A 9506-nucleotide genomic window follows, 5' to 3' on the forward strand; every position below is an offset into this window, starting at 1 on the left:
CTTCGAACCCGACATGGAAACGTACACCAAACGTCGTCAAACCCGCTACAGTCGAAATAAAACGAAAGCAGCTAGACACGTCAAACCAAGCTACACCGTATATGATGTAACCACGAGTTTGATTCAAACAGCTAGATCAGGTGGAGTTTCGTAGGAGGATTGAGGTAGTTTGGGAATGTTTGGCATGGTTTTAGAAGGTTTCAGGCGACGTTTGGGAGGGTTGAGGGTATTTTGAGAGTATTGGTGAAGTGTGGAAGGGCTTTGATGGTATTGAATGACAGCTTTTTTGGGGTAGATTGGGAACATTTTGGTGTCAAACACTTCAAAAATAAAAATATAACTCCAAAAAAGTAGACGCTAGAAACATCAAACCAAATGTAACTGTAGAGAACGAAACCAAGACCAGAGTTTTGAAGGGGTTTTTTTTTTTTTGGACAATTTTTCCATAAGTTTGGCAAAGATTGGAGGCAAATGAGAAGGAAGCAACATCAAATCATTTACAGTCCAAAGATAACCACAAAAGTGGCAGCTTTAAACCAAACTGAACTGTATGTGAGGAAATCACAGGTTAGACCAAACAGAGTTTTGAAGGCGGTTTGGGGTTATTTGGGAAAACCTGGAGGTTTGGTATGGTTTTAGGAGGTTTTGCATGGTTTGGGTGGAGTCTGGAAGGCTTGAGGGTTTTTCACGGTATTAGTGAAAAACTTTGCAGGTTTTTGAGGCAGTTCTCGAGGCCGATAACCAGGAAACAACATCAAATCAGATACTGTCCAAATATAACTCCAAAAAGTAGCATCAAACCTAACGAGGGAATTCACATCCTGCTAAACTACAGACGATGAAACCAGAGGTTTGATTCCAACATCTGGATCACGTGGAGATTTGAAAGATCTTTGCCGGAGCGTCAAATGAGTCAAAGGGGGTCTGTGGGGATGTTTTGCAGTTTGAGATGGTTTAAAGTGGGTTTAAGTTCGGCGGCAGATAATAAAGAAGCCAGGACAAACATATCACATATAACTCCGCCGGCCAGAACCTTCAAAACCTGACAAGGAATTTTACACCCAGTGAAACCGTAGATGATGAAACTACATCTAAAATGTTTGTGTCCAACAAGTTTGACGTCCTTTAATTAGATTTGTCCTTTCTTGGAAACATGTTCAAGTGTGGTGAGTAATAAAACACGTGACCTTTCTCTCATGATGTCAAAGTCACCGTGCTAAGAGTGGAACGTGTCAAGGGTCAGGATGGTGAGGTATGTAGACTGAATATGTGTGTGTGTGTGTGTGTGTGTGTGTGTGTGTGTGTGTGTGTGTGTGTGTGTGTTTCTGTCCGCAGCAGGTACAATGATGAAAAAAAAACCTCAGCACTCAGAGCTCAGCCTGTCAACACGCTCAAGGTGGCATTACAGCTGAGGCAGATAGAGGTAAGGGGGGTGGTGACCATTTATAGAAGATAGGGATGTTTGGAGGGGGTTGGTGGGGGGTGGTTTCATTCGATTGTGGTTTGGGTGGAGTTTGGAGGTTTTGAGAGATTACTACCTGGGCTTGGCTGAAGTTTGGAAGGAAGTAGTTTGAAGTGATTTTGAGCAGGTTTTTTTTCTTAATTGTCTTAACAAAACAAAACAAACCCATCTGGGAGCAGGGGTGGCTAGAATTGTGGTTCTGAGGTAGTTTCAGAGGGATTTGACGGTAGCACGTTGGTCTGAAGGGACTCCTTGATGTTTGGGAGGGATTCATAGGACATCTGAGGGCCTTCAGTGGACTTTTGTCAGTGAGATATGGATGCGTGACGTCTGAAGAGTCACAGGGTGGAGATCTGGGAATATTTTGATCATTTTTTGATGAGATTGAGGGGAGGGGGTGTGGGGGGGGGGGGGGTGTGGGGTTAATATCACAAGTAGGGGAAGGGTTGGCATGGTTTTATTGAATTTTAGGATGTTTGCATGGAGTTTGGTGGGATTTTATTGAGGATTTATAGACATTTGAACAGGGCAATATGTGTAAGATCGGGTGTTTGGTATCGTTTTTCAGAGATGTGGGTAGAGTCTGAGGAGATTTGTAAGATTTTTATTTTAGATTAGGCAGAGTTTGGAGAGGTCGGTATGAGTTTCTGGAGATGGGGTGGAATTTGGAGAGGTCAGTATGAGTTTCCTGAGATTGGGTGGAGTTTGGAGAGGTCATTATGAGTTTCCTGAGATTGGGTGGAGTTTGGAGAGGTCGGTATGAGTTTCTGGAGATGGGGTGGAATTTGGAGAGGTCGGTATGAGTTTCTGGAGATGGGGTGGAATTTGGAGAGGTCAGTATGAGTTTCCTGAGATTGGGTGGAGTTTGGAGAGGTCATTATGAGTTTCCTGAGATTGGGTGGAGTTTGGAGAGGTCGGTATGAGTTTCTGGAGATGGGGTGGAATTTGGAGAGGTCAGTATGAGTTTCTGGAGATGGGGTGGAATTTGGAGAGGTCAGTATGGTTTTCTGGAGATGGGGTGGAATTTGGAGAGGTCAGTATGTTTCTGGAGATGGGGTGGAGTTTGGGGAGGTCGGTATGAGTTTCTGGAGATGGGGTGGAATTTGGAGAGGTCACTATGAGTTTCTGGAGATGGGGTGGAGTTTGGAGAGGTCAGTATGGTTTTCTGGAGATGGGGTGGAATTTGGGGAGGTCGGTATGTTTCTGGAGATGGGGTGGAGTTTGGGGAGATTCGTATGGTTTTCTGGAGATGGGGTGGAGTTTGGGGAGGTTGGTATGAGTTTCTGGAGATGGGGTGGAGTTTGGGGAGGTCAGTATGAGTTTCTGGAGATGGGGTGGAGTTTGGGGAGATTCGTATGGTTTTCTGGAGATGGGGTGGAGTTTGGGGAGATTCGTATGGTTTTCTGGAGATGGGGTGGAGTTTGGGGAGATTCGTATGGTTTTCTGGAGATGGGGTGGAGTTTGGGGAGGTCGGTATGGTTTTCTGGAGATGGGGTGGAGTTTGGGGAGATTCGTATGGTTTTCTGGAGATGGGGTGGAGTTTGGGGAGGTCAGTATGAGTTTCTGGAGATGGGGTGGAGTTTGGGGAGATTCGTATGGTTTTCTGGAGATGGGGTGGAGTTTGGGGAGGTCGGTATGGTTTTCTGGAGATGGGGTGGAGTTTGGGGAGATTCGTATGGTTTTCTGGAGATGGGGTGGAGTTTGGGGAGGTCAGTATGAGTTTCTGGAGATGGGGTGGAGTTTGGGGAGATTCGTATGGTTTTCTGGAGATGGGGTGGAGTTTGGGGAGATTCGTATGGTTTTCTGGAGATGGGGTGGAGTTTGGGGAGGTCGGTATGTTTCTGGAGATGGGGTGGAGTTTGGGGAGATTCGTATGGTTTTCTGGAGATGGGGTGGAGTTTGGGGAGATTCGTATGGTTTTCTGGAGATGGGGTGGAGTTTGGGGAGGTCGGTATGTTTTTTTTTAAGCTTTAGGTAAAGTCTGAGGATGAAATTCAGGAGGTTCCAATGTAGTTTTAGAGGATTTTGAAGGGCTTCAGGGGCATTCTTTGTTGTTTGATATATTTGTTGCATTTGTGGGCGTTAATGTCATTCAGGTGAATTTGGATGTTCCTGGGGTAGATTGAGGAGGGGCAGTTGTCCCTGTTCTTCCATCATCTGCTTTCAACAACACTGTGGTTCTAACTGAGAGGACACATGACTGTGTCTATTAACAGACCATTGGATTAGAGCATTACTGAAGGCTGTGAAATGTCTCTCACCCTCTACTCATCTCTCTCTGTCTTTCTTGTCTTTCCTCAGTAACATGCTCTCCTCTGTGCTTTAAATACTCTCAGCTGATTTATGTGTTTTCCGAAGTTTAGCTCACAGACATTCTCGCATTTGTCAGCTTAAACACGAGACGCTTTCAAATTTTCATCAAAATACGTTCCTGTCCTTCCCGTCTCTGATTCCTCTCGTCGTCATGCTGCGTGTTGAATGTCCTCGCTCCAGCTGTCTTTTTCATTTATACGTTTTCCGAAGCCTGCCATGTTGGCACTTCGGCTAAATTGCTAGCCTGAACGGTAGCCGTTTTTAAGGTCCTGATTGGAAATCTCTCGTATTTCCCGAGCTGGCAGAGACAGGGTTCTTGAATTATAGAAATGAAATGAACGCCGTCACTGATGGCTTTACCTGAAAATTTGGCCACGTCGGTTTAATTGACAGTTTTCAACATTTCCATTAAGGAAAAACAGCCCAGAAGGCACGTTGTTGAAACGCAGAACAGCAACACTAACAGAGTAAGTAATGAGTACGGTATTGTGTATTTATTTTCGTGTGTATGAATAGTGGTTTTCTTTGATGTTTGGATATAAAGGCGAAGTAAAACACATTTTCATGGATCTAGTTTGGAAAATCTCAAATCTCCGGTTTCTCCTGTGCTTACTCCTTAGATTCATCATTCCTTTTTATTCGAGCGAAGCACTTTTGAACTCGTTCTGTTTGTTGATTTGTCGGTTTCGGGTCTTTTTGATCAGCGCGTTGCGTGTTTACGGAATTGGCGAATGTAACTTGGAATAATTCGAGTCTCGGTGTCTCTGCACATGGCCAGTTTGTTAGCAGCTTGAAAAAGCTACTGATTTGTTTCAAAGGCGAGTTGTGATGATTTAAAATGTCATTAAGTCAAATCAGTTTTGTGTACGGAGATAAAAACAGCTGTTTCTTGTTCTGTTTCCGTTTCCAGCCCCTCCCCCAGCCCAAGCCATTGTTCGTCAACGAATCGAACAGGTGAAATTTCTGATCCAAAGCCCTCGGTCTCGCTGCTCTGATTGGACTGACCTCAGTTTGACCTTTTCGAAAAAAGGCAGGACTGAAAGACGATGAGCGTTGACGAAACTCAGCGTGAACTCGGCCCCCGTCTCTGCGATCTGCCTGAAAACCTCAAAGGCGCTGAAACGGAAGCGCAGCAGTGAGTTAACGGGGGCCGGATGACTCTAAAACCCGGGGCTCGGCCTTTGTTACGCACACCAATGTGCCTCCGGCAGCAGAAGTGTTAGAAAAACGCCCCGTGATCGTTCCCGTCCTTAAAGAGGGACTAATTACTGTGGAGGGTGTGTCCAAGGCGTCACCGCAGACGTCAATCTCGTATCACGTGACCCACAAGAGAGAAAAGATTGAAAGATTTAATAGCATAGCAATGCATTCTTTATTCTCTCTGTTTATTCTCTCTCTAATTCTCTCTCTTCACGTTAATAAGACCCAAAAAAAAAAAAAAACGCAGCTTGTCGTGTTCCCGAGACCTTCTCTGTCCCGAAGATGTCGGAAAACTTAAACTTACAGCTTTACCTCTGACACTGGAGACTCCTTCCATAAACCTTACATTTACAGAAAGCGTCATCATAGCAAAGATTACACACGTTTTTTCATCCGTTTGTTCTGAGCGGCGCGCCCCTGTGCGCGAGCTGTTACTACAGAAACGATAACGTGTCGGAACGAGCGCCTTCGTGGACGTTAAACGACATTAAATGTAACAGATAAAAAAAAAAAAAAAAATACAATGTTTTCCTTTGCTAAATGAAACATTGTAATCACTGATAAATGAAACTGCTGTAGTTTTAGAGGAATACAACACTTCTGGGTGTAGTTAAAGATCCAACACGTACCAGACCTTACTTGTCATTACTACATACTACAAAGACATTGTTTTGCCTTCAGTAAAAGATTTAAACGTCTCATTCTGACCTGGGAACAGGACAGAGGGGTTACAAGAGAGCGACGGAGACCGTAAACACCACCGGGATGTTTTTTTTTGTGCTGGCTGTCGGTTTGGTGCTCATTGTGACCGGAGACAAAGGAACCTGACTGCAGTGGTATAAAGCTATTGTGATGTACTGAGCCATACAGTAAACGGACTTTTCACCCGCACGACCCTCCGGCGTCTTTAGTCAAATAGCCCCCGGTGTAGTGTGGAGTGCAGTTAAACGCTGTTTTGTCATCAGTATGGCTGTTTTAGGAGCTTTGGGCACGTCGTCATGACGACTGACGCGAAGCATGCAGCATCCCTGAACTGACGTTATGCTACTGGGGTCGTTTTCTTTTTCTTTCAATTGAATTTACCTCAACAACAACAACAACAACAACAACAACAACAACAAAACGAAACGAAGGAATCGGAAGGTGTTGCGGTCGTGTAAAAAGGTGACCGAGTTTGCAAACGAACTATTAAACTATAATCTTTGACAATCTTCAAATTGGATCACTGCATTTTCGTTTATTGCATTTATTAACAAACCAGACAAACCACAAGCGCAGACTAAATTAGTGCTAGCAGGAAACCGTGATATCGTATTTCCTGCCCAAGCAAAGAACGATTTTTTTTGATGCCACACAAAGCTTTTCTTTGAATATGTATTACTGAATGCTACATGCGCCATTTTGTTTATATATTTATATATTTTGGTGACGTGACGCACGTCACTGTAGCTACAGTTTGGCTAAGAACTACTTTTATTGGTCAGGTAGCATTGCTAGCTAGCAAAACACGCCAGTCCGGCTAGGAAGGACGTCTTCGCCCGGAGCACTCGTCATGTCTGATGGAGTAGCTAGTGAAGTTATGATTTGTCCACCCTGTGGTTCATCAGATATTCACGTTCAGAATTTTTAGCCATTTCTGAGAACACCGAGTTTACTGCACGTGCGGGACTTTCCTCTTTCCTCTCACACCGCTTCCACGTTAATTCATTACAGCGAGGAATGTCCGTGTGTCACGCCGGGTTAAAAACACAAGCGGTTTCAGATTCGTGAACCTGGCCACGTGTTGAGAAGGAAAAACAAGAATCGTTTAACTGACGCTTAATCACGTTTAAAATATGTCTCGAAATGTTCATTAAGATTACAGCAAGGACTCGTGTAACGGCTACGACATGAACAGAGACAGGTGTAAAAACATTTATTTTGAACCGCTATTAGGACGATGGTCAGATTAATCATCATTATGTTGATCTGAGAAACAAAATGGAATCAGTATAATGAAAATAGCTAGTGAAATTTCAGCTAATGAAGTGTTGGCAGCGATTTCTCCTGGCCTTCCAAGCGGGCTTTAAAAAAAAAAAAAAAAAAAAAAAAAGAGGTCTGAAAGTATGTGCGAAATGAAGAGCGCAATAATGGCAACTCTGTTTGGAGAGGGAATGGGGGAGGGGGGAGGGGGGGGGGGTTTGGGAAAAGTCAACACAATGCCGCTGGAAATTCAGTAAACGTGATCAGAACACGTCCCCTGAGAAACGCGTTCACTAAAAGTCAACAAACGTGGCGACGATCGCAAACTAATGAGCGTTAAAGCGGTTTTAAACGTCCTCTGCTTGACTCCGTGTGTCTCTCCCCTGAACGTGAGCCTCCATTACAGCGGGATTGAATTTAATCACCTTTGGCTTGTGCTTGCGTTCGGTGATTGCTGCGAGTAATTGCTTTGGCCGGCTGCTCAGAATAACCTCGCTGCATTTCATCACCCTCGACTACTTCTGCTCTCATTACACAGGCTTTAATAACAATAATAATAATAATAATAATAATAATAATAATAATAATAATAATAACGCGCATGCCACTGGACCACGGCGCTCACGGCTTTGGTTGCGCTCGAGCGAAATCCTGACACGCATATATATCTAGCTACGTAAACCCAATTACGGAACAGTCGCGCTAATTTACTGACGTCAATAGCAGCATGGATTTGATAACAGGCGTGTCCCGAACCTTAATTTTATTACTTAAACGCATTCTGACCGAGAACAGTCATTTGGAAACCTTAAATGTTAAGCGTGGTTTGGGACGCGGCCAGATGCTGCGCCGTTACAGGCGCCGCCATGTTGGAATGACGTTCGGAGTAACTGGAGCTCTTGAGAAAGTCTGGCGTTCGGAGAGATGTTCAAACTTATTTTCTCCTTCCTCCCAGTTCCTCCCAGAACCTGTCAGATTCTTCACGATGGATCGCTTGAAGCGCATTATATCCTGTTTCTGAGTTCTGGATTGTGATTGGTCGTCGGGTGTCGATTCATTTTCTATAACAGCAGCTCTGACAGCCGTCCTGACAGCTCGTCCGTGTGTACGGGACGTGTACGGAGGACGCGCCACGTAAACGGATTAAAGAACCGTCGATGTGGTGACGTTTACTGTAAATCTAACGCATACGGAAGGAGTCTCCAGTGTCGGCGCTTTGTAAGGGTCAGAGTTTACGCTTCTTCTTCACACGACGAGCTGAGATAATACAGAGAAGCTTGTGAGGGAACGCCTGTAACGTACGTGACGACAGGAACTTGTTTCGCAAACGTTAAATGTAACTATAGACGGATATAAAGTACGACGGGTTGTTCTTTAATTCGTAAAACATTGTAGTAGCTGGTAAAATGCAGTGGTGTAAGAGGAATAAAACACTTCAGGGTGTTGTTATAGGAGATAAGGGGCTCCGTGGTGGTCACGGTAACGCCGCTTCATCACACCACGGCGTCACTCGGTGTGTTCGCCGTTACGCCGCCTGCGTTCTTCTCGGACAAGCCCATCGTTCCCGGATCCTGACTTTCCGTGAGTGGTGGATTGAGCGAGCAGCCATCATGTTGATGATATTTCAATGCTTCAGTAACGCTCTTGTAAATCAGCCGTAGGAAATTCCGACCCCTTTATCCCGAGTCGTGGCGTTTTTTTTGTTTTTTTCACGTTTCCACATCATTTGCGAAAGACAAACGAGGCTTGACGCTTTCTCAGCGTTATTATTTAGAGGGAATTACAAAGCGGAGTCGCGGCGTGTAGTAAATATGGAACGGGATTGGTAATGAGGCGATGCTGTAGGGCATTTCTGATTGTCTGCTATTCGCGCGCTGATCTTTCCTCCTTTTACAGTGGGGGGGGGGGGGGGGGGGGGGGTTTTCCTTCCTAATTTGAGGAAAATCGCTTTTATTGTTACTGCAGATTGACGTTTATTGGTTTGGCAGATCCTCTGAGTGAGAGAGAATCCGGTCCAGATGCAGAGCTGAGCAGCCGAGGGGGTCAGGGCTCATGGGATCCGAACTCGCTACCTCCTGGACATTAGCACAGCGTCTTAACCGCTACATGTCCAACGCTCCAGGATGTTGTTTTGCTCGTGCGGCGGACTCTGTGTCAGGAGCTTCCACGTTTTACTCTAAACTTCGCTGACGGATTCGTCCAGTGAGCCTCGAGTGCTTCACGTCGGAGGAACCAGAACGGATCTAAACCGAGTTCTACCACAAGGTTAGGAACTGAAAGCGTAGCAGGGTCTAATCTGCAGGTCTGGAGTTTAAAAAGAGGAAACAGATTCAGGATTTTTCGCCGTCAGCATGCTATCCGTATCATCTACCAGCCTAATTCAGTTCCCGCTCTTGGCGAAAGGTTCAACGGTTCCACTTAGAACCCTACTAGTATTTCTGTTTCAGAAACGATTCCAAGTAGAACCTTTCTCAAAAGATCCACAGGTCCGTCAGTGAACTCGGTTTTTCCCTACAGATAAACCGTATCTGCGCTGGGTCTGAGCGCTCTTTCAGACAAAAAAAGCGGG

General features: G+C 45.1%; 1 protein-coding gene across 1 annotated transcript; it reads right to left on the bottom strand.

Moving 5' to 3' along the window:
- Positions 1-2456: 2456 nt before the first annotated feature.
- Positions 2457-8496, bottom strand: LOC128635231 (uncharacterized). Its single transcript, XM_053687055.1, has 3 exons — positions 8437-8496; positions 4781-4935; positions 2457-3303 (listed from the first exon to the last, which is right to left on the bottom strand). The coding sequence occupies exons 1-3, from the start codon at positions 8494-8496 to the stop codon at positions 2457-2459; spliced, it is 1062 nt and encodes a 353-aa protein (XP_053543030.1).
- Positions 8497-9506: the final 1010 nt, after the last annotated feature.

The sequence above is a fragment of the Ictalurus punctatus genome, chromosome 16, assembly GCF_001660625.3.
Source record: "Ictalurus punctatus breed USDA103 chromosome 16, Coco_2.0, whole genome shotgun sequence".
NCBI lineage: Eukaryota > Metazoa > Chordata > Actinopteri > Siluriformes > Ictaluridae > Ictalurus > Ictalurus punctatus.

Coding starts and splice junctions, on each gene's coding strand:
- LOC128635231 (XM_053687055.1), bottom strand. CDS start 8,496: ATGGGCTTGTCCGAGAAGAACGCAGGCGGCGTAACGGCGAACACACCG. Junction 4,936..8,436: donor ACACACCGAGTGACGCCGTG/GTGTGATGAAGC, acceptor CCCGGGTTTTAG/AGTCATCCGGCCCCCGTTAA. Junction 3,304..4,780: donor TTCGAAAAGGTCAAACTGAG/GTCAGTCCAATC, acceptor CCCCATCTCCAG/AAACATACCGACCTCCCCAA.